The sequence below is a fragment of the Chrysemys picta genome, chromosome 10 (genome assembly GCF_011386835.1).
Source record: "Chrysemys picta bellii isolate R12L10 chromosome 10, ASM1138683v2, whole genome shotgun sequence".
In the NCBI taxonomy this organism is placed as follows: Eukaryota; Metazoa; Chordata; order Testudines; family Emydidae; genus Chrysemys; species Chrysemys picta.
In genome coordinates this window covers 1,681,185-1,705,784 of record NC_088800.1, presented here as the reverse complement: position 1 = coordinate 1,705,784, position 24,600 = coordinate 1,681,185, and the positions used below count along the sequence as shown (strand labels likewise).

The 24,600-nt window shown below is 46.1% G+C and overlaps 1 protein-coding gene across 4 annotated transcripts in view; it reads left to right on the top strand.

Moving 5' to 3' along the window:
• The window catches only part of FRMD5 (FERM domain containing 5), a 281,834-nt gene that overhangs the window by 175,874 nt on the left and 81,360 nt on the right, over positions 1-24,600 (top strand). For all 4 annotated transcript variants that reach the window (XM_065559122.1, XM_065559119.1, XM_065559120.1 and 1 more), the window contains exon 2: positions 24,441-24,545. In XM_065559122.1, coding sequence (XP_065415194.1) covers positions 24,441-24,545 — 105 coding nt within the window. The remainder of the gene's footprint in view (positions 1-24,440; positions 24,546-24,600) is intronic.

Here is a 24,600-nt window from a genome sequence, read left to right as displayed (position 1 = left end):
CTTTTGCTCCTGTGAATGTTACTCCTGTTGAAAAGAGTCAGTTGTTTTCCCTAGTGCCGTTTTGGGCTCGGTGGTAGTTCAGCCTCCCTTTCCTGGGATGTTTTGTTAATTGCCACATGCCCTGTGCAAAAATTTGGGTTTGTTTTTTTCCCCCTGACAGCAGTTTATGATGCCAGGTAACTGGTCACATGTATTTACAGCCAGATGCCTCCAACTCAGTTTGCTGTTCAAAGCCCAAGAGTCACATGCTTACCATGTGAACTCAGAAGGACATCTGTTCCCACTCAGCCGTGAGAGCTCCTGTTCCTTTGGTTCTGTGGTGGCCATACCAATAGTATGCTGGTGTTGAGTGATCGTGCAATGCAAATGAATTCATGATCGCTCATAAGATTTATCATAGAGATGCATGTAGCCTACAGTAAATTCTCATACTCTACAAGTTGCATGTGGAACGGTAGAGGGAAATACTGTTGGGCCATGATGTTCTCATAGGTCAGTTCTAAACTAAGACTGTAGTTTTCATTAGTGAGTTCAATTCCACACTATTATACATAGCTTTCAATCCTTACTCACCCAAGTAGCTTATTTGGGACTATTCTTATCAGTAAACACTCCTCGCATGGGTAATGGTTGCACGGTCAGGCCCAGAATAACTGCAGTAATTAAGTTCAAAATAAGATGTGTGAATAAGCTGAATAGCTTTACGGTCTGGGGAAATTATCATCTTGTAAGAGAGGCACTCTGTTTTTCTTTTCTTTTCCTTTAATTTTAAATAGCTCTTGGGTTTATTAGATTAATTAAATCAACCCCAGATGAACAAAAGGAAAAATAATATCTTGTGGGGTCATCCCATATAATTCACTTCTTAAATCTATCGTCACATTTTCAGAAGAAAGTTCTCTGAAGCAATCACTCCGAGGCTAGTTAATAGGCAGGACCCGTTCCTGCTACACAATATGCAAAAGTTGCCTTTGACTGTCACCGACAGGATTGTTCTTCATTTGTCTGGTAACCAGCACTCAGGAGTAGTTCAATGAAATCTGAACCCTTTTATCATTGAAGCTGTGTGGCTCCGCTGACAGGAAGGTGGAGTCTCTTAGCAGACTCTTGACCTATAGTCACCCCATAAGACAGTTTGCAACAGACAGAATAATAACAGCTGGTGTATATTAGAGATGTCTTATGCAAGTTTGGGTCATTCTGCAATATTTTGCTCATATAACTGATTGTGAAAAGCAGGGGACTGTGAGAGAAATAATTGTATGGGATTTGTTATCCAATGGGAGTGGGGCTATAGACTGTTTAAGATAGCATTGGGTGTTGTTTCCCAATGGTGTTATCTTATCATTCCAGAACAAATTATTGTGACCAAGCATGGCAATGATGTGGCAGTGTCACACGTTGGGGGGCTTCTCTTTCAACCCCGCCTCCAACTCTCTGTGCGGACTTCAGCACAAAGACCTGATTGCACCAGCAAAAACGGCTGCCCATCCCGTTTGTACCCTGAAGGAGGCATTTTTGTGCTGTAATGTTGTTAAGTGCCCAGCGGGTCAGTTTGCTTGTGCAAATACTATATTTATATTGCTAATTTTGAAAACTAGCTTTTTTCTGGACTGTCCAGAAAATCAGCATCTAGCCATGTCTGCTGCAATATAGAGGCTAAGGATCAAGTCAAGCTAAGCAAGGAGGGGCCCCCCACTTCTCTTTAGACTGGGGGAGGCAGGAAAGTGAGCTGCTCCAGTTCACTTGCTTGAGCTGACCATGGCATTTCATCACTCATCCAGTTCTTTGAGCTGCTGTTTATTCCTTTGCCATTGTTGTTTTTGAGATTAGAAGGTTTTAAAAGAATTGGCCAAAATCAGATCTCAGCAACACCTGTGTAAATATGGAATGTCTCCATTGGCATCGCTGAATCCATGGTGGAGTTACAGCAATGGAAGGGCACTGTGCCCCCTTACTGACAGAAACTGACACGGAGGGCCAAATTCTGTCTGTAAGGGGGCACAGTAACGGCTGCCTATCTTGGGGATGTTATGATGTAATGTATGTTTATAAAGTGCTGTGAGGTCCTTGAAGGAGCAGTGCTGGATGAGTGTTAAATATAACTTGAGCTGCAGTGAGCTACGTGTCCCTTTAACAGGCTCTGCTCAGAAAGATACAATAATACCTGCCTCCTGTATAGCCCCTTTTCTCAGTAGATCTCAAAGCACTTTACAGTCTTTAATGCTGCTGTCCGCGCAACACCCTGCGAGGGGATGTTATCCCCATTTTACAGAGGGGAAAACTGAGAGGCTAAAGCACTTGCTGTAAATCCGTAGCAAAGAAGGGAATTGAACCCAGGTCACCGGAGTTCTAAGCTAATGTCCTGGCTGCTGGACCATCCTTGGTACCTTGTATGGTAGACTCACTCTCTGCAGTCAGCCTGACTGCACCTGTTAGACTTGGCTAAAAAAGAGTGGCAGGATGTGAAATTCAGTCTTCAGTCAGCACAGCTATGGGAACAATCAGTGCCTTTCCCACAGCGGCTGCTGCAATCCAGTTCTTTGTGTGTGCCGCCCTACGTGGTGTGACCCAGCATGACGGTGCGTGTCTGGGTGACGCTGGGGCTTGGGAGACGAGGGAGTGGAGGGTATTTGTTAAACACCAGCGCAGCAGTTTTAAGTGCTTTATGTCTTTTTCAAAAAGCAGGAAAAGAGGAGAAGTGGGGAGCAAATGTGACTCAAAACCCAGATGGAAAAGCTCATCATCACCATGGCTCTGCAAGGCTGGTCAGTGACCTGAAGCAGTCTCGTGGTCAAGGCACAGCACTTGGACTCAGGGTCTGCATTCAGTGCCCAGCTCTGTGGGATTCGGTCTGTGATGTTGGTCCAGTCACCTGGTCTCTATGGGCCAGATCTACAGAGGCACTGATGCGCCTAACTCCCATTGAAATCAAGGGAATGAGGCACTGCTTTGTAGGGGCCCAATGGGTTTTTGTAACCAATCTGCATGTTTAGGTCCCCCGATACCTTTAAGAACCTGGCTGCCTGTGCCTGAGTCTAACTATAAAACCCAGCCCAGGCTGAAAAGCCCCATGATCTTGGGAAAGAAATGTGGGCTGTCTGGCTGGGTGGCAATTACAGGCTTGCCTTGTAGGGGTCAGTATAAGTTCTTGGTGCAGGGTTAGCGTTTGGCTTGGAGGATGGCTGGGTAGGAGAGTGGGTTTAAATTTTAACTAGGGTTGTCAAACGATTAAAAAAATTAATCGCGATTAATCACAGTTTTAATTGTACTATTAAACAATAATAGAATACCAATTTAAATGTATTATAAATATTTTGGATTTTTTTCTACATTTTCAAATATATTGATTTCAATTACAACACAGAATACAAAGTGTACAGTGCTCACTTCATATTATTATTTTTATTACAAATATTTACACTGTAAAAAAAAAAAAAGATAAAATGTAGTGCAATCTACATGTCAAAGCATGAAGGGGCATACGAACGTTTAGCATATCTTGCAACGCCGGCTACAACAGTGCCATGCGAACGCCTGTTCTCACTTTCAGGTGACATTGTACGGAAGTAGCAGATAGCATTATCTCCCATAAATGTAAACAAAATTGTTTGTCTTAGCGATTGGCTGAACAAGACATAAGACTGAGTGGACTTGCAGGCTCTAAAGTTTTACATTGTTTTGTTTTTGAGTGCAGTTATGTAAAAAAAATTCTATATTTGTAAGTTGCACTTTCATGATAATGAAACTGCACTACTGTACTTGTATGAGGTGAATTGAAAAATATGATTTCTTTTGTTTTTTACAGAGCAAATATTTGTATTAATAATAATATAACATGAGCACTGTACACTTTGTATTCTGTGTTACAATTGAAATCAATATATTTGAAAATGTAGAAAAACATCCAAAAATATTTATAATAAATGTCAATTGGTATTCTGTTCTATTATTGTTTAACAGTGCGATTAAAACTGTGATTAATTGCGATTAATTTTTTTAATCAAGTTAATTTGTTTGGGGTTAATCGCTTGAGTTAACTGCAATTAATTGGCAGTCCTAATTTTAACCCAGTGCTTGAAGAGATTTATTCTTCTCAGATGGCAGAAATTTCCGCCTGCGGGAGATTCTGTTTGTTTGTGGACTCAGGACTTCCAAGGACTCGGATGATATTTGGCATGGCCATTGCACATTTCATTCCAGATACTCTTCCTCTGGCCACAGTTTCTGTGTAAAGTTAACATGGATTGTAAAGCGTTTCAGCTCGTGGTAGCCTCTCTTCAAGCTCTCGTGCTATCCCGTATCCTTTCTGCTAGGAGCATCAGTCTTAGGTCTCTACTGCAGAAACAAGGACGGCTATAAAAATCGGCACTAGCATTGGGAGCAGGTGTGAGTCTGAAGTTGGGATAGCTCTAAGCCTGAGCTCAGAACAGCCCCCCCCCCCCACCACCACCACCACTTGCATTGACTGGGACCATTATTGTTGACTGTCTTTTCAGTTCCCAGTGGGGTGCTAGGCAATTGGCAGGACTGGGAAAGAACAAGCTCCTGTCCCAGACAAGAATTGTTGGATGTGACCCAGAGAGGCCAATATCCCAGTCAGAACGCAGGGCTTGAGGTAGGACAGAGTGACCACAGTCACTCTGCCTGGGCACGTGCACAGCGGGAGAGTCGGGGTGTCAGCTCTGTGCGTCTGTGGGTATTGACTCCCTTTGCGGAGGGATTTGAATGAGGAGAGATGGCACGCGAGGAGAGGGTTGGCCCGGAGCACGTGCAGGGTGGAAGTGGCAGAAGGAGAGGAAGGGGAACGTCCCTGGCAGAGAGGAGGGAGTTGGGAGTAGGAGGGAATAGCTGCATTGGCAGCCTTAGAGAGCCATGCACTGAAGGGGCCCTGGAGTCTGAACCCCTGGGAGTGCTCCTCTGGAGCAGGTCGAGGTATGGTGGAGCTCTGCGGGGAGCCTGCGCGGGGATGCCCCTGCAGTACCTCGCAGGGAGAAGCGTCAGATTTTAGTCTCCTGGGACTCAAAGTCTCACACAGCGTCATTGAAATGTGTAGCAGTAACATAACTGGCCCATCCTAAAAGTATCTGTGCTGCTGGTCTGCGTTTCTAGAAATTACACATTACTGCGTTTATTGTGGTATTTACGGTGTTCTCTGTAGTTACTCTCTGCATAGTTTGTTTTGTTAAGTAATTATCATTTACTAAATACAGTAATTTCCAAAACATATTGATTGATTTTAAGTTACACTCAAGGAAGGAAGGATCCATTCCTCGGACTGAGACCTGTCGGTTGAGCAGATGGCCAGTCAGTGATTCATCAATAGCTCTTGTCCAGTTACCTTAAATTAAAAATGAAAACCCAAACTCTCCAAATTATACACGTAACTAATCTATGCAGCCATATGACAGGCCTCCTGGTCTTCCCATGCCATGTGCTGTGCTCCTTGAAGCATCCTGTCCCTCGTTAGATGTGCAGCTCTTTGGGACGGGAGCTCTGCTGTCTGACGTTTGTACAGCACCTGGCACAATGCGTTCCCTATCCAGATTGGTGCCTCGAAGTGCTACCATAGTACGAATATTCATTAACAACCACATTCAAATTGGTGGGTAAGGACGATTCCTGAGAGTTAGAATTGCAAAATCTAGCCCCAAATAACCCGTAATTGTGGCCGGGGCTGACCTAGCAGTAGACTAGCTGGGAAACCGGGGCAGTGACTCATTGATTCGCTGCATTGAGCAAGTTGCCGATCGTGCAAGTAATGAACAATGGCAGTGAGCTTTAGAGATAAAGTCTAAGTACAAGCTATTTCCACTCCAGTCACTTCCAACATAGCGAACGTTTGCGCCTTACAAAAAAACAAGTGTCCACCTCATCCAGCATGTTTATAAATCTGGAACTTTGAGGCTGTGGGTTTTTGTGTCTGAGGGTGTGTTCAGAAAGCAACCTAGCTGAGGGAATGATCCTGCTTCCATTGAAGTCAGTGCGCGTTTTGCCATTGATTACGCTGGGAGTTGGGCTAGCCCTGAGGTATGTTTGAGGTGTACCTCATCCTTTTGTCCATGCTGGTTTTGTAATTTCTCTGCCTTTCTTTTTACTTCAAAACACAAACAAACCACACCAAAAAGCCCCTTATCCTTTAACCACACCAGATACCTAGGATAAAACACGACTCTGGTTCAGTGCGTCGGGTAGTGCTCACTACCCAGATTTTGCAGATACCAGATACCCAGGATAAAATAAGAATCTGGTTCAGTGTGTAGGGTAGTGCTTGCTACTAGGGACTAGAGCAAGCAGAGAGAAAGCTCACAGTCATCCCCTAATACAAGATTTCAGGTAGTGCTTCTTCCCCGCGTCCTCACACTGGCGGCATGCCTTAGGGTCTGTCTACATTGCAATTAATAACCCGTGACTGGCCCGTGCCAGCTGACTCGGGCTCACGGGACTCGGGCTAAGGGGCTGTTTAACTGCAGTGTAGACATTGGGGCTTGGGAGAGAGCCCGGGCGCGAGGACCCTGCAAGGTGGGAGGATCCCAGAGCTCGGGCTGGAGCTGGACATATCAAGGCTCCGTTGAAGAACTGGTGCATATAGAAGGAGAATCAGGCTCACGCTAACAGAAAACCGTAGGGTTTTCATGGTGGTTTCCATCTTCCAAGCAGTTTCTAAACCCTCATGTGAGATGAGTCCGCATTATTATCCTCATTTATCAGATGTGGAAACCGAGGCAGGACAGGGTTAAGTGACTTGCATGAGGTGTCAGATGGAGTCATTGTCAAAGGAGGGGTTAGAGATCCCTGGCTTCGTAACACAACAAAGAGATACCTTGGACCAATCTATGTCCTTAGTTTGACCTGTTTTTCCAGGCCCATCATGTGCCAACGCCTGTCATTGAACAGGGGTTACCTTGCACATCTGCATGAAGTTAAAGACTTGAGGATTGTGACATCTTCTGGTTTGTTTAATTAAAAAAGAGTGAAAGAATTACAGCCAAGCTGTAATTGTATTGTGAGCTGGAGTGTCCTTGCTGGCACATAGCTCCTTTCATGTGTCTATTGGTTATGAAAATGTCATTAGCCCTACAAAAGAGGAGTGCTCCAGCGTGGCTAGAGGGATTTCGGACTTTGTCCCCAAATGCACACTCGCTCCTGTTGTGCTAGCCTTTGTCAGCGTCCAGCAACACCAGCATTTCTTAGATCAACAAGGCTCCTGGTCAAAGGAAAAGCTGCTTCTGCTGTATATTAAAACACCAATTGAGTAGCAGGTACTTGTTTTTTATTGCTGTCTCACATCAATACTCCTAAGGCTCTGAAGTGAAAAATAAAAGATAATTTTACTCTCATTACAGCAGTGAATTTGCACTTTTGCATTTTAAGTACTTGCCTGAAAACTTCCCTAAGAACTGGTTAGTTTTCATTGATTGGGAACTGTATTTACACAGTAGACAAATTAGCAAAGATTGTCTCATCTCTTTCACTTACTCAAAGGGATTCTTCCCGTCTTCTTCCTTTCCCTTTTAAACGTAATGTTTAAAATACAAAAATGCACAGTTGAGTCACACACAAAGAACAATTTTAAAATAACCTTCCGGATGTGCCCAGAACCTTTGTGCAGACTTCCACGTGCCGTAATCTCTGGACGAGTAGAATTCCACACAGTCAGATGTGTTGGAACAGCAGGTAGGATCTGTCTGTCTGAACCCCAGCAAGGCACAAGATATTCAGAATTATGACTCTCCAACCCAATACACGGTTCTTCTTGATTTAGCATATTGATAACACTTTGCACCTACAAATCAGCGTTCTCTGTTGATGACAGCAAAGGACACGCAGCTAAGACTTCTAAGTCCAGTTTCTGACTATTACTGTTTCCTGCTATGATTAAGAAAAGTCATCGCGATGTGCCTCAGTTTCCCCATCTGTATAACTGGTGTGATATCTGCTGCACAGGGCTGTTGTCTATTAGATCAGGTCTGGAACATGTGTCTGAAATGGAAACAAGTAATTCACCTCCTGCCTGAGCTTTTTATACTGTGAAGTATCTCAACTTTTGTTTCAGGGATAACCGGTAAGAAGAAGACAGGCTATCATGTGAGTATGGGAGAACAGCAGTAGTGCTGGTGTGATTGCATTGTTTGTAAGCCACTGCTGGGGGTCTGATACACACTGGGGCCTATTCATCCATGAAGGTTAGTCAGTGAACAGTGGTGATTCACTGCTTAACCTTGGATTGATCAAACAGTCCTTAGGTTCCACATCACCTGTCACAAAGGAGAATAACCATCTTGTTCTAACAAGCCCCCTCAACCCACTTATCACCTGGTTTTGATCCGAAAAGATCAATACATGAAACTGAGATGTCTTTTAACAAATAAATGTGGGGATGACAGCAGCCCAGGACTCCCACGCGAGTGAAAGCGGAGGGGATGAGAAGGGAGCACAGCAGTTATGCTGTTGTATGTAAAAACCTCGCTTGACTTCTGGGAATTGTGTGGCTAAATCCCCTGCATACGAAAGGGAATAGAGAGCAGGATGGTGGTTTTTCTTGGACTGATATGTGGTCTGCGGATAGCTAGGCAGCTGGGTGAATTTTGTTACCTCACCCCACCCCACCCCACCCCACCCCACTCCACTCCTCTGTTCTTGTTTTGTCTTGCTGACATTCATTCCAATTCAGCCTCTGAGAAAAGGCGTTGGCCCCTCTTCTGGAAGTGTCCGATTCCCTTCTAAAGCAGAACCTTGTTTTATCCATGGCAGAGTGACAGGTGAGGACGCTTCTGATTTTCGACCCTGATGGCAATCCAGCCTATCAAAGCAGGGCTTGCCAAGGACTGCAGGGGGCCTGATTGCAGGGCTGTGTTAGAAAGAACCACCCCACCATCTGGCTTCCTGCAGGGGACAGGGTGTCACCACGCCAGAGCTCACTGAAATGGCTATTTTCAGAGCCGTTGGCCCACTTGTTTTTGGATTGGGATATGGAGAGGAAAGAACCCTGTCGGTTAGTTGCTTCTCTCTCCCTCTGCATGACAGCTGGTGAGACTTGCAGTCGCAGTCTTCATATTCTGGCATTTAGTCTGCGTCTTTCAGCACAGGTGGCCTTTCCGTGGTTTGCTAGAAAGCTGTTGAGTAGTAAATGATGCTGGTCTAAGTGTTATTACAGTGGAGTAGTGATTAGAATCCCAAATCCCATTATTAGTGCTCATTAGCTTGTAACACACGTGAGACACAGTGGCTGGCAATTTTCATGTGAGATGCGTCGAGCAGCCTCAGTGAGTGGAAGCAGTGAACGCAGGCCAGGGGGCTAATGCTGTAACCTTGTCGATATCGCTGCCTCGCGTTTCCTATCGGCCAGCGCAGCCTCGGCCAGGGCCCCGGATAGCATCAGTACAGTGTGAACGCTGCAACTACAGACTAAACGTGCAGAGTCATCTTTGAGCTCTCTTGCTGTTTTTTCCTCCTCGTCTGCCAGTTTGATGCTTATTCGTCTGGGAAAACCAAAGGGAAAAAAGTCGGCGGCTACAATTAGCTCATGGTGGCATCATCTCCAACGTGAAGTCGTCCTACTTTTTCTCAGGGACAAGTAAGGCAAGGCGCGTTTCACAGGACGCCTTTTCCGGTTCCAGTAAATGTGGACGCATTAAAAATGTTGTTACTTTTCTAACTAGCCGCCCGGGGGGCTTGCTTTCCCTTTAGTTCCTTGCCTCAAATGTAGAGGGCCATTAGTCGAGCTCGTTCGTTTGCCCACAGTCGTTACAGTGGCGAAGGTGCTCAAAGCTGTGGCTGTTTAATACACGTTTTGTGCAGTTCTTGTTAAATAGTTAGCCACACGTCCGAGTGGTCAGAGCACTAAACTGGGAGCCAGGAATTCTTGGGTTTGTTCTTGGCTTAGCCTCTGCCATGCTGGACGGTCCCTCTAATCAGCTCGTGACCATGTTAGCCAGAGAACGAGTTCCAGCTAGAGATGAGTCCAAGCTGCCAGGTTCAGATTTGGCTCTAAACCTTACTAAAGTTTGGGGCATTTGGATCCAGGCTTTTGGCTTGGCTCTAATTTATCTCACAGTGCAAATGTTCCCCGCGTTGGAGGGGTTCAGAGTGTTTGCCAGAGCTGTAAACTGGGGCAGGGACCGTGGTTTCATGAGGTGTGAATGGACAGTGTCCAACACGAGGGGGCCCTGCTCCCTGATAGCGCCTGTAATAAATCACTCGGATCTAGGGGGCTGGTGTTGGTTACAGAATTTCAATTGGTGGGTCTCAGCCTGTCCTGGACTGTCACTCATGTATGCTCCACAGGTCAGAGTTCCAGGACCCGCCTCTCATCCAGCCATAAAGGGAAGGAAGGTGATTACAACGCCCCGGCGAGGAGCCTCCTTGCCGAGTGCAGATGTGGGAGGGGGAAGAGGGTTGAGAAGAGGGAGCAGAGTCTTGGCTCCAGCCCATCACGCATGGGCCAGCAGAGGGGTAGCTCATGGCACCATTTCCTTTGCAGGTCCGCAGTAAATTACCACCCCCAGCATAAGAAGGGAGCTCTGGGAGCCACGGGCTGACTAGCACTTCGTGGAGAGAGGTTCCTGCACCGCTCCTCCCTCAGATCTGCCCATGTGACAGCAGAAGCCTAAAGCATTGGGGGGAAAGTCAGCCCCTGCAAGGCCTCGCTTGGCCAATCTGTAGCAGAAGTGTTGGGAACCCACACGCCCTGTTTCTGTCTCGTCCACATTCCTTTAAATAAAAGGGTTACAGTGAGGCTAGCAGGCGTACTGTAGTTCTGTAGCTGTGACGCTGATTGTTCTAGTGAGGATCCCAGCCATGGGGTGGGTGGAACAGAACAAAGGAACGATCAATAAGAGATACTTGAGGCACAAGCATCATTGGGAAAACAGGAGATTGAGATTCTCCCTCTCCCCAAATCTCATTTTTTAGCTGGGGTCTGACAACTTTTGTCTTGCTGTTACTTTGTGCCTTGAAGTGAACTGATCGGGTTAAACAAGTCCTGGGTCCCGTGGGGTGATTTCATGGCCAGAGACCTATGAGCTGTCAGGGCTCCAGAGGTTCTGCAGCTGACGCAAAGAATCTCCACCAGCTGTTTCGTAATTTTTATGGCTGGGATGTTATAGTATGTTTATCCTCGATGCAGAAATTTGTCCGTGTAGACTGCAGAGGTTACTGCAGCAGCTAATCAAAAAGCTGAGCTTTGTTGCTTAAAATGCTCTAGGAAATGTCTTAAAATTGTGGTTTTTCCATCCTTGTCTAATATTGGAACGGGTAACAAGAAATTCTCCCAGCCACTTCCAACATCAGCCTGTACGTTATGCTGGCATAAGCCATGTGGGTGACTGCTAGACTGTAATTTTTCCAGCTGTGCTAATGATAGCAACTGATTGAGTGCCCCTCGGTGCACAGTAGCCCAGTAGCGGTCTGCCTGCAGGACCTTTGTCAGTCACAAGTGTGCGATCAGCAATTTATAATAATTGTCAAACTGATTGAGTGAAGGTGGCTTCTTACTGTTTGCAGTCTTGCACAGGAAGTTGGGATTTTTTGTTTCGTTTGTGCTGCAGCAAAGATTGATTAGGGAAAAGCAACTGTTGAAAGGATCCGTGGCCGAATCTGACTTCCGTGGGTACAGAGTTACTCCTGAGTCACCCCAGTGGGAGCGAGATCAGAATCGGACCTTACATTACAGAGTTTTGTTATGTGCTGTACAAGGCTCGGGCAAGGTTTGACTCCATTTCTGCTTTGTCAGAACTGCTTGTCTCGTCTCTAGACACAATTGTTGCAATTGCAGCACAAAGAGTTATGGTTAATGCTAATCGCTGCCAGTCTGTCAGTTCAATTGCATGTTTTTCCAGTGTCATCAAACTGCAGTGACATTCGGAACGCAACAAACAATTTAGCTGCACTTGAAAGGTGACAGCAGGTGAAGTGTGAGATGAAAGTAGCAAACGTTGAGGCCAGACACATCCTGAGAAGCATCACTTGACACTTGCAGAATGTGTTGCATTGTTATGATGCCATCGCATGTAGGATTCCCACACCTCGCACAATGTCATCACTTAAGGCTGACCAGTGGACAGTAAAAGATTCATGGCCAGGGACAGAGCAGTCACCATCTCTCTCCCAGCCTTCCACTCCAGAGGTATCAACAGTGGGGAATGAATGATTAGAGGCTTCCAGGGCACCTGGATAATTAGCAAGGATGAGGGCTGTGCCTCATTTAGTGGTGGACCCCAGGAGCTCAATTTATTTAGCTTTAGCTTTAACAAAGGAAAGGTTAAGGGGTGACTTTATCCCAGCCTGTAAGTACCTACCTGGGGAACAAATATTTAATAATGGGCTTTTTAACCTAGCAGAGAGAGGTCTGATGCAATCAGAAGCTGAAGCTAGACAAATTCAGGCTGAAAATAAGGTGTACATTTTTAACGGCGAGAATAATTAACCCTGGGAGCAGTTTGCAAAGGGTCGGGCTGGATTCTCCATCACTGACCATTTTAAAATCACAATGGGATGTTTTTCTATAAGCTCTGCTCTAAGAACGATTTTGGGGAAAGTCTGGGCCTGTGTCACCCAGCAGGTCAGACTAGATGATCACAACGGTCCCGTCTGGTCTTGGGATCTATGAATCTACGTTACTCTGTACAGATTGATAACAGCCTCTTCCCACACGCTGACTTTAGTGACTGAAACTGAGCCTGGTGAAGATTTACTAGGCTCTGAAGCATGATTTATTTTATTCAACACTGTGCCCTTCATTCCTCATGTCTGATAGTCAGTCTGCTTCTGTGCAGTAGCAGGGGGAGAGAGCCACAGACACTAACTGCACTGGCTCTAATGACATGCGCGTCTCTGTGTAACTCTGTTGGAGTGGTGTATGGTGTGGAGAGAAGAAAGCACGCTTTGTGTGTGGGTCTAGGGCTCTCTTTGTACAGCACCGAGCACAGCGGGGCCTGGTCCATGACTGGGCTCCTAGGTGCTATGATCATAATAATTAACAATGAATGAATGCCGTGCTCTATAGTGTAATGAAGTCAGGGTTATGTAAACTGGTGATGAAAACCAGCCAAGCAGCCAGTGAAGGAGGATCATCTGGGAAGAACAATCTGCCCAGAGCTCTTTGGCAGCCTGATCCTGCACCATTAGGGCAAAGGGAGTTTTTCTCGATCAAGACTTATGTCAACAGATTATTGCAGATTAATTTTCCTAAACCCTCCGTGTGCGTGTGTGTGTGAGATTGCTCTCCAGCCCTTACTCCTCACTCAGCTCCCCGGCTATGTCCTTGGGGGACTGAATCATGGAGTAAATCGTGGGAACAGCTGTGCCTTGTGGGAAGAGGTGCGTATTGTGTTAATTAATCAGTCTATTATGACAGCCATTTATTTGTTCCATCACTGTGGTGTCTGGGTGCCTTGGCTTGGCGCCAACTGTGTTTGGAAGTTCAGGAGTAGTTAGAGAGACAGGAGGCCCTACCCTATCGCAGTTCATCATACAACACACGCGAGCAGATACCATGGTGATGAGCAGACTATTAAAACATAGACAGATGGGCAGATTTACTGCAGAGGAGGTTAAAGGTGTGGAAAGAGTGCAGGGTCTGCGTCAAGAGCAGTGGTAATGGTGCCTGTGTAATGGAAAGAGTTTGTATTTGATGATGAACTTCCTTTTCTGTTGTCGTCTTTGTGTGCCTGGGAGTGACAGAGGGGCAATCCTGCTAGTCCCTTTGAGAAGGAGGGGTGTTGTGGGGTTGGTAACCAGTTCCTAAAGTGCTGTCTTGGCAGATGACCATTTCCTGTTCTTTGTGTGAGTCGCTCCTTTCCCTACTGAAGCACAGTGTGAAGGAAGAGGGTCAGGACAGGCAACTGAAGTTTTATGTAGAATATTCACTTTCAGGGAACCTGATTCACTGACAGTCTAAGAAAGTTTTAGTCCTTTTGTGGAGCTACGACGAAGTCGGCCAGTTAATTCTCCCCAGAATTTAAAGTATCATTGGATTAGCTATTCTAAACACCTGTGGTGATGTATCAGAGCCCATCCAGCATGAGCAACTGCTGATGCAAGGGTCTGAGGTTATCGAGCTGTGGGCTTGGACCGCCCCAGAATCTCATTTAAATTTCGGTCTTGGAATACACTGAGTATGGTTAGGCAGGGCTCTGATAGCACACGTGGAAGTGGAATTTTACTTTTATAGTGTCATTAATATTGGAAGTTATAAGCTAGAGCTGGAGATAACGCTGCAGCTGGAAGTACTAAATGTAATTATCATGAGCCAGGAGGTGTCCTGCGGCCAAATTAATAGCTGATACCAAGCCAAGCTTTGGGAGCGTCTCGTTTCTGATGCTCAAGTGTGACTTTTGCAGCGGAGATAGAAAAGTGCTTGGGAAGTGATTTGAGTTCCCCTCCCGCAATATTAGAGAGAGCCTGGAATCAGAACCCTAGATCTGACCGCTCCTGAACTCTGGGAAAGTCTGGATGGATCCCGTAGGATTAGAGATGACCATTTATATCATTGATATTACCACCATTATACAATTACCATAAATCTTGTACAACATGTAGTTCTCAACCTATTTATCATTGTGGGCCGCAGGTTGAGAACCACAGCACACTTCACCCAACCCTCCCCACAGACCCCTATGCCCAGAGACCACTCCACAGCCGACAACCCCAGACCCTCGCTGGTCCGGGCCGGGCAGCCTGGACCCCACTGTGTGGCCCAGTGGCCTTTAGCACATATGCAGCCACACAGGTGTCCATGGTAAAGTTACAATCTGTCAGCTGTGACCATCCTGGTTAAATCCACATATCATCTTTATATCCTTAGTTATGAATATTGGGAATGGATTTGTGTCTTAGACCTGTGTTGTATTCCTGGGTGACACCCTCCAGATACAACAGGGCTAGACAGCTAGGTCTCGATGGCCCATCAAGGACACTCCACTCTCCCAGTGGGTCATTGAAGAAACTCATCCCGCCCAGATAACTCTTCCTACGGATGCCTCAGACAGCGAGGAGCCAATGGCCACCCCCTGTGATTCAGCAAACCATGAAAGGACGTATGATAGGCTCATGTGACCCTGGACTCCATCTGGAGCCAGTAACTGTCCACTCACCAGGGCTATGGGCTTTGTTTGGGACAGGAAATTTCCATGCACATGGCAGAGGATATAAAAAGACATCTCCATCTTGCCTCTTTCCTGCGCCAATTCTCTGGACTCTGGATTTACAAATAAAAGGAGCATCTTGAACTATGGATCCACCTTCCAATCTTTTGGACAGTACCAGAGAGACTTTACAAGCCAGCCGTCTCTGCCACCACTGCTACACACCTGATACAAGGACTTTGCAATCATTTGTATGTATATGATCTACTAGCCATTTATAAAGCTCTTCTCTTTTACTATTAAATCTTTAATTAGTTTACTAAAGATTGGCTGACAGTGTGATCTGAGATACATCTTGACCTGGAGGTAAAAGTATGTGTCTGATCCTTTGGGATTAGAATGAACCTCACCTATGGTGAAATGGGTTTTCAATAACCTCTCACTATATTAGGTTGGGTTGCCTGGAGGGGAGCCAAGGGCTGGAATGGCTACAGGGGATGGTGTTTCTGGTTAACCACTGTGGTACTGCAGAAGCTCTTTTGTTACTGGCTGGGTGAATCTCATTATAGAGCCAACCACCAGCTTTGGGGATAGTCTGCCCTTAGCGTGGCCCATCCCAGGCACGGATCCAATTCTAGCTCTGAACTCTGTGGCCTGAACTCCAGTGCCATAAACTAGGGCAGTGTCACTGACTAGATGAGGCCAGTAGCAGCCAGAGATGGAGCTGTGAATCTGCTGCTCTTGACGACTGAGTCTCAGTGCTGTCAATGGAAATGTATCTAATGGGCTTCAGGGGATAGGCGCACCGTATCTCCAGCCAGAAAATACAAGAGTGGGAGACAACAGGCTGGATTTATAAATATTTAACTCCTCCCTTGAACGTCTGCAGTGTTTGTAAATAGAGCGAAGGGCTGACTAGCATCCATGCCCAGGTTTTTATGTTCGGTGTTATCGATAGGAATGAGAGGGATGAATACCAAATAGTCTACTCTGTAGTAGAGGTTAGCGGCAGAGGCCCTGCAGGGAGCTCACAGAGACCTTCAGGAGAAACTCATAAAGAAGCAGCAAAGGTGAGGACTAGAGGTTAGTTCGTGCCATTCTGGTCGTGGTGTCCGTTGTGCACACTGCCGGCCATCGCAACTTTAGGGCTTCTATGGCATTGGTTTGTTGCTGCTGCTAACAGAGGAGGGAATTTTTATATTGAGCTGCCTCTTGCATACGTTAGTGAATGGAGGTGTTTATTGTGCTAGTCAGATTGTCACAGACGAAGCTCATCTGAGAGAAAACAAACAGGAACAAAGTGCGATTCACAGCTCCCCGTCCCCAGGGAGAGCAGCTGATGTGGTTTCTGTCACTCTGGGCCAGGTAAATCCCTGGTGTAACTCTCCAGAAGCCAGTGGAGTTACACCAGGAACAAATGTGGTCCTTTGTATTCATGGCAAACCAATGAAGGGGAGAGGTGGGATACAACAGCCTTTTCCTCTCGTTTCTAAACGCTGGTGCAGAACGCAGTGCTTCGGGCCCAATCCTGCTCCCCTAGAAGTGCACAGGAAATTTTCCGATCAGGTTGGGGTGCTACAGGATACAGTGATGAGCACTACAGAGAGCTAAGTTGGTGGGAACAGACTTGAATGTCCACTGACAAACATGCCCTATACACGTTCTCTGTGGTTTCCTCCTGTGTGGGAAAGCCCTGCACGTGTTAAGCATATGCTTTCAGGAGCAGTGGTGTTTCTAGTTTGCCCTTGGGGGACGGGCTCGGGCTGAGGGGGGGTCCCTCTGCCGTGTAGGTCATGGCTACAATGCTTGGGGGCCTTGGACCTGGGAGGAGGGGGATGGGCAGCAGGGTGTTTCCACTCAGAGATGCTAACCTCTTAAATTTGTCCATGTGGATTTGTTCACAAAACTTGCTCCAGTTCCATTTTGTGTTACCATAATTAGAACAAAGTTGAAAACCAGTTTGCTGGTCCTTCAGTGTTTTGTAAATCACATCAAATGTGGCCCTGGATTACACAGACTCTAGTTATCACTTTAGCTAGTGGCAATGTGCACTGTTAATTATATTCTAAGGGCAGACTGCTGGAGCCCCCGGGTTTGAATAATTTCACTGGGAGGAGGTGGCTGTTGATAAATTATTTTGAAACATTCTTGTCTGTTCCAATGAAGCTTTTCTTAACTGTCTTTTTTAACTCACATACACACACACTGCATATTTCAACAGAACCCACTGCAGAGATGGAAAGTTTCTAAAACTTTCTGCATACGCAGTAGTGAACTCACTTGTCTTTCTCAGCTCTCAGTTCTCAATGTGTTGAAACAGTCTTTTCAAATGGTATGTACTGAATCAACCATTACATGTAACGTCCTTCGCGACAGTGTCACAGACTCTTTACAAACAGATCAATAATGGTTGCAACAGGAGAGTTTTTAGACTTGATTTAAACTTAATTAATGACTCAGTGAGCCCAGTTTGTGCTGCAAGTGAGTTCCAGCAGGTAAGGGTGAAAGAAAGAACAGTTGCCATCTAGTGCAATGCTAACTGAGAGCTGTCAAGAATTATTCAGGTCTACAGCTGAGGCGAGGCCTCAGGGGAATGCTGGCTAGGAAACTGTTGGGGGAAGGAGTGAGACTGCAAAGAGTAGTCTTGTAGGCAAGCAGAATCATCCATGGCATCATCATCAAAAAAATGCCAGCGAAGTTCTCGCCGCATCTGAGGACTGTGCTCGCCGACCCTGGCTCTGGAGAGAATTCTGCCTCTGGAGACCGCAGGTGCGTAAGGCAGGTATCAGAGCAGGGAAAGTAGTAAAGAATGAAAGACCGTGCGGCAAGGTCGTAAAGGAGACAGCCTGGTCACAAGGCAGGAGAATTCTAGGGACAGCAGAGTGACCGTTTCCCAGTAGGAGCAACACGAGTCTCTGAAGAAAGCTCAGAGTAAGTGACCAGCCCAGGTTACCAGCTTTTCGAAGCAGCAGACCAGCACGAGCACTGATTTCCAGGCCCGGCAGACTCCACTTGGTGTCCAGGTCACTCTGCCATTCTCCCCTGGATACAGCGGCTCCATTTCTACTGGAGCTTCCCACCCTATGTGTCTCAAGCAGAGTCCCTCTCCTTGTCCCCATCACTGCTGACTTTCCTCTAGGACTGCACGAGACACTAGTAACCTGCTACAGCAGGATGGGAGCCAATTAAATGCAGCAGACTTGCAAACGGAATAGACCTTGACATGCGTTTATCCTTGGAAACACAGGCCTGTGGTGCAAGGGACTGGGGACAGCCCTTCCATTACTGCTCCAGCCTGACGCGGGCCCTTTGGAAAGGTCAGACACCGCGGCCAGTGCAGGTGATGTGGAGTAAGCAAATCATTTCAGTATTTGCATAATTCCAGCCTGAACTTCTTAACTCTTGAAATGAAGCACAATTGATTTAAAATGCAGTGACATTTACCATAATGTATCCAACGCCAGAAATGTGCTAGAGACAGACCTCTAGGGGCTCCCTGATTGCCTGGCCTATTTCTGGTGAGTGATTATTTGATCAGATAACAACATATTCATTAAATGGATTTGTAGGAAAATAGGATCCTGTGTTATCTTAAAGGAGCCCCGTCAGCTGTCAGAAGCCACATTTGATCTGCGCAAGATGAAAAGCGTTAAAGCACAGCTCGTGCTGACTTCAGAACGCAAGCGCAGCCAGGTTACCGAGTGGCAAGGCAAAGAGGTGCTGGAGTGCTTTCCGAAGTAGCATACCACGAACAAGACTGTGCCAGACGGACAGGCCAGATCCAGTGGCTGTGGTGCACTGGCTCCAGATTCTCACTGGTACAAGTAAGAGCAGAATCTGGCCCAATAGCTTTTTCTCTTTTTTTTTTTCCCCTCTTGGTAAGTAAGAACTGCAGTGAGAGAACCCCCTGGAAAGCTCTACGCCCGGAGTCTTTTCCAAGAACACTGCTGGGGCCGGGTAGCATGGCTTGAGATTTCCAAATGTGACTTGTGATTTTTGGGTGCCCAACCGGAGCCGTTATAAGGGGGCCTGATTGTCAGAGCATGCTGAGCACCTGCTCTCTGGAAATCAGCCATTTTGGAATCATAGTATTGGGTTGGGAGAACCATACGTCCGCTCCCTGCCTCTGCAGACTTGGGGCCGGACGCTGTGGGCACCTTCAGCGGGCGTTGAGGGCACTCCGCACCGCATGGGATTGGTGTGTTCTGGTTCCAATTAGGTAAGAAGTGAAAAGGAACATAACCGCCTCCGTCTTTTGCCATCCTTTCATCTGCGGAAGACAGTGGGAATTGCAGCCTATGATGTAGATGGTTTCCAATGTCTCATGTGACTGAAGAGTCCAATCTGAGATTTGAATGATCTGTGGCAGTTGTTGCAAATGTCTGTATCTTGGTTGGGAGCTGCTGGCTTCCTCCGGGCTCGTTTCTCTTCAAGCTTTGGGGGGGCCAGCTTCTGTCATGGACTCTGATGCCCTAATGGAGACGATGGCGCCACTTGGTACAATCACTTGCCAAGATTTCCCATCGGTTAGGATCAATTCCAAATTCCTTCATATCTTGCTTGCGTGTGTCTTTATAGCGAAGCTTGGGCCATCCTGTTCTTGTTCCCTCTGATATCTCCCCGTATAGCATGTCCTTGGGTATGTGTCCATCTTCCAACCTACTCAGATGGCCCGGTGTTGAGTATGCGGCGTAAACAACGTAGGCGGAAACTGTTTAACCTTTTCTCCTGATGAGCATAAGTTGTCCATGTTTCCCCACCGTACATGAGTGCTGAGGGCGCAAGCTTGGTACACTAGCATTTTGGTGTTGATGGTCAGCTTTGAGTTGTGCCAGGCTCTTTTAGTTGGTCTGCTAAAGGTGGTGGCGGCCTTTCCAATGCGAACATTTAGTTCTTCATCCAGTGAGAGGTTGGTGGTCACTCCAGAACCTAAATAGCTGAACTTCTGGACGACTTCTAGCTGGTTTGCATTTAAGGTGATTGAAGGATCTTGTGGACTGCCCCCCCCCCGTCCTAATACAGCCGTTTTTCTTAATGCTGATAGTGAGAGCAAATGCCTGAAGCACTTGGAAGGCGGTCCATGAGTGAGTTCCTGTAGTACATCTTCATAGTGGGCCCTGAGGGCAGCATTTTATCAAAGCCACGAAAGCACCTCAGGAATCTAGCACCATTCAGCAAGGTTAGCCTCTAAACTGGCCTGGCATGGGTGCTGCGCTCCAAACTGGGGTGCACCGGCAGTGATGGGTGGGGACACTTGTGCTCATCCTGTTCACGCTGCACCTGGCTTTCCAAGGTGCTCTTAGCCCTTGACTGATGAGCACTATACAAAATATACCACGGAATGAGTCAACAGCACAGTACTTTACTGAGCACTATCTTGAAAATCCATCAGTATTAGTAATAGTCTCTCAGAATTTGGAACTGTAATTTCTTTCCCATCCAATCTTGTCTCTTGTCGATTTGGTAAATGGCGAATTTTCCCCCTGCGGTTCCTAGCGGATCTTGAAATTGACACACACCCCTTTTTGTTTGTTCACCAGTATTTAGTTTTTCTCCCGAGCACAGAACACAAGAAATAGACATTGTACGCACCTTCCTCTGTGTCCATAGCACTTGGGGGTTGAGAATAGTGTTTCTTAGGGCTTGTCTACACACACAAGTTGCACTAGTTTATCTTAAATCAGTTTAAAAAAAAAAGTTTAGTTACACCTGTGCAACCGCACCCCCCTCATGTGGACACTTTCATGTTGTTTTAAAACAGCAGCTTACATTGACTTAGGTTGTGTCTGTAAATGTACTGACACCCGCCAAATGGTTATGGGCCAGGTTTACACTGGTGCAAGAGTGTCCACAGGTGATGATGCACTGGGTTAACTAAATCAATAATAAATCACACTGTTGATTAAATGGGTACAGTTTTGTGTATGGACCAATCCTTAGTTAAGTGATGCTGGAGAGCAAGGAAAGTGCAACAAATATTTTTGTAGGTCCTACACTAATATTGGCTCTCTCTCTCCTCCCCCCCCCCCCAAAAAAAACAAAAACAAAACAAAACCAACTATCAGCAGTGGATTGGAGAATGTTTGGAAAAAGCAGTAATCATACGTCTAATCTCGAGGATATACAGGCACTATCCGCTGGGGCCCTACACATGTGCTACCTTCATACCCGGTCGGCAGTCCCATGGACTCCAATGGCCCCACTCTCACTGTCTAGAATTACGCAGGTGCCTAAGGCTTCGCAGGACTGGGGCTTCAGGTTTTAATAATCTCAGAATATATCAAGTTTTAGATTTATGATACTTCAAAATTCCTCTGTGACTTCGTCTCGCTGTATTTAAACAGCGACAGAGTCCTGTGGCACCTTATAGAGTAACAGACGTATTGGAGCATAAGCTTTCGTGGGTGAATACCCACGTGCGTCTGACGTATTCACCCATGAAAGCGTATGCTCCGATACATCTGTTAGGCTATAAGGTGCCACAGGACTCTTTGTCGCTGTTTACAGATCCAGACTAACACGGCTACCCCTCTGATACTTAGCTGTATTTAGAAACTGTCCTGGCACGTGGGACCTTATAAAACTGCATGGTAGTTGTTCAGAAACCTGTTTTGCACAGACCGCTTTTTCAGCGTCTTACAGAAGTCGTTGCCGTAGGTTTGATGTATGTGCTGCAGCACATGCAGAGCATGTACACCTGTACACAGCTGACTAAAGAAACTGGCCAAAACCAATACCAGTTCCTCTTGGCAGACTAGCTGAAGTGATTCAGGGAGGGACTGACTCGTAAGAACCAGAAAAAAATATACTCTGGCTTAGACCCCTGGCCACACCTCTGAAAACGTTCCGTTTAGCCATGCTGGGAAGCAGAGCCAATCAATGCCATTACACAGACGAGGTTTAAACATTGCTACTTTTCTGTATTTAATGGTAATTGGACTGGATGTGCATCCTCGTCTTCCAAAGGAGTTCTGCTGTAATTCAGCAATGCTTCGACGAATTAGAACGTTTAGAAGTTCCTTTTAGGAGTGGGTGTTTCTTCAGCATGGAGTCTTGAAAACCCTCGCTGGTTGTAGACAAATACGGACTTTAACAGCACACAGCAATGCAAACCAGAGTAGAGCAGGAAGGGAAGAAGTTATCCTTAATATCTCAATAGAAGAGGAGAGAGAGAAAACAGGTTAAAAATAAATAAGTTAGTCCTTGAATCATAAAATAGTGAAAGACTAAAGGAACTCAAGCTACGTAGTTTATCCAAGAAAAGGCCAAGAGGTTACCTGATCACGGTCTGCAGGTACATAGATGGGGAAGAGATTTCTGAGACTAGATGGCTCTTTGGTGGATGAAGGCATAATGAGCTCCTATGGCTGGAAGCTGAAGCCAGACACATTCAGAGTAGAAAAAAGGTGCAAATGTTTAATAGTGAGGGAAGTTAATCACTGGGACAACTTGCTGGGGGCTGCGGTAGATTCTCTGTCACTTGGGGTCTTTAAACCACGACGGGATGTCTTTCTAAAAGATCTGCTCTAGCTCACGCAGAAGTTGTGTGTGATGCAGAAATCACTGGGTGAGGTTCTCTGGCCTGTGTTATGCAAGAGGCCAGACCGAATGATCGTTTCTTCTGGCCTTAAAGTCCTATGAATCTATTAAAACATCAGTACAGTGTTTTGCGGCTTTCCTGTTTGAAAAGAGAGTGGTAATCTTACAGCTTCCGCTGTGGACCTGTAATATAGAACTAGATGTTTTTGACTGGACAGCAGAAATCAGGAGGTGATGTATCACGGTCTGAGCAGAGCACTGTAAACTGGACATTCATGAGTTCTAATCCCAGTGCTAACAACACCCTGAGTCCTCAGGCAAATGGCTGCAGCTCTGCAAATCTGCGGATATCCCCACTTTCTGTCCGGGGAGCAGGTATCCACGCAGGGCTCTACAAATGGCTTAAACCCCTTCCTCCGTTTCCATGTGTGAACAAAGGATGGCATCACAGGGGGTTGTGAGAGTTAATGTTTGAAAAGTGCTACATAAATGATAAATATTATTGAAACAAGTGAAAGGAAAATTACTAAAAGCAGGAAATTTATGAAAACAGACAGCGAATCTCTGGCAAGATGTTTATAAAAAACAGTGAAAACATTCCCTTAGAAGTATCCAGGAATGTAATTGCAGTGTTTCAGAGCATCATTGTTCTTTATTAGGGTGGACTGGCCCCAGTGACAGCCATTCCATGATAAAAATGAAACACAGTTACTTAGAAGCCGTTTTCTTACTAATAAATTACGTGCCTGCTAGTGAAGCGTCAGAACTACAGGCTGCAGTGTTCTTCTGCAAGGAGTCTTTTGGGGAATGAGGATGTGATTGGCTGGATGCAAATACTGGCACATACTCGGTGAACACTTGAAAGGGGTTTTTATTGAATTGGGAAATCATCCTATAGATGGTGATTGATATAAAATTAAATGGGGCCATTTGAGTGATCTAGTGCCAGGCCGCAGAAGCCTGGAGCAACTTGGAGTTAGCGAAGGGAAAGGCGTAAGCACGCCGAGGCCCCAATTCAGCACGCACTGACACATTTAACGTCAATGGGTTTTAAGCATGTGCTTAAAGATAAGAGCGTTTTTAAATGCTTTGCTGAATTGGGGCATCGGTCATTAGTGGCCCACGAGTTGGTAGAGTCTGAGCTAAGCAACAGAAGGAAGATAATCCAGTTAGGGTTGATAGTTTGTTCCATTGTGCAATATTGGAGCACGTCTGATCATTCAGATCACACGTTCTTCTAAAACCTGGGACACTGGCAGGGTAAGTCGGGGTGGAGCAGCCTGGATTCAGAACATCCTTCTTTTGTCAACCTGAGCTAGACTCCACTTGATTGCAAAAGGTTCTGGGTATTTCACACAACCCAGGAAAATCTGTTAATATTAATCCTGAGTGCTTAGTGTGATGATTTTACATTTCTCAGGCCAGGACCAATAAGATAAAAACACGCTGGGTTCTGCTCTCAGTTACACCTGTGCAGCCCTAGTGAAGTGAACGGGACTTCTCTGCGATTGCACCAGTGTAGGGGAGAGCAGAACATTACCCACTGAGATGAATTCATCCATGATAAAACTCAAGTGAAGTTAATGGGATTAAACCAAACCTGGGTGTGATTCTAGGTTTCAGATGTCCAAGCATATTGGTATGTCATGCTCCCACTTGCAAATCCTTCACCATCTCGTTTCCAGCAAACACGAAGCCTGCTGGGTGTGCCGTTGAGTATTGCAGTGTTCTACAGGGCCTCTGCTTTTGCTTTTTTAGTTAAACGTAGCGGGCGTGTGTCTATCCATTTGTAAATGCAGTTTCTTTATCTTGCAGAGAGATGCCAAGGGTCAGTATCTGTTTGACCTTCTCTGCCATCACCTAAACTTACTGGAGAAAGACTACTTTGGAATTCGGTTTGTGGACCCAGACAAGCAAAGGGTAAGTAGCAGCTAAGTTATGAGCTACACTAAGATCTGTTCCAAGATGTGCTTGG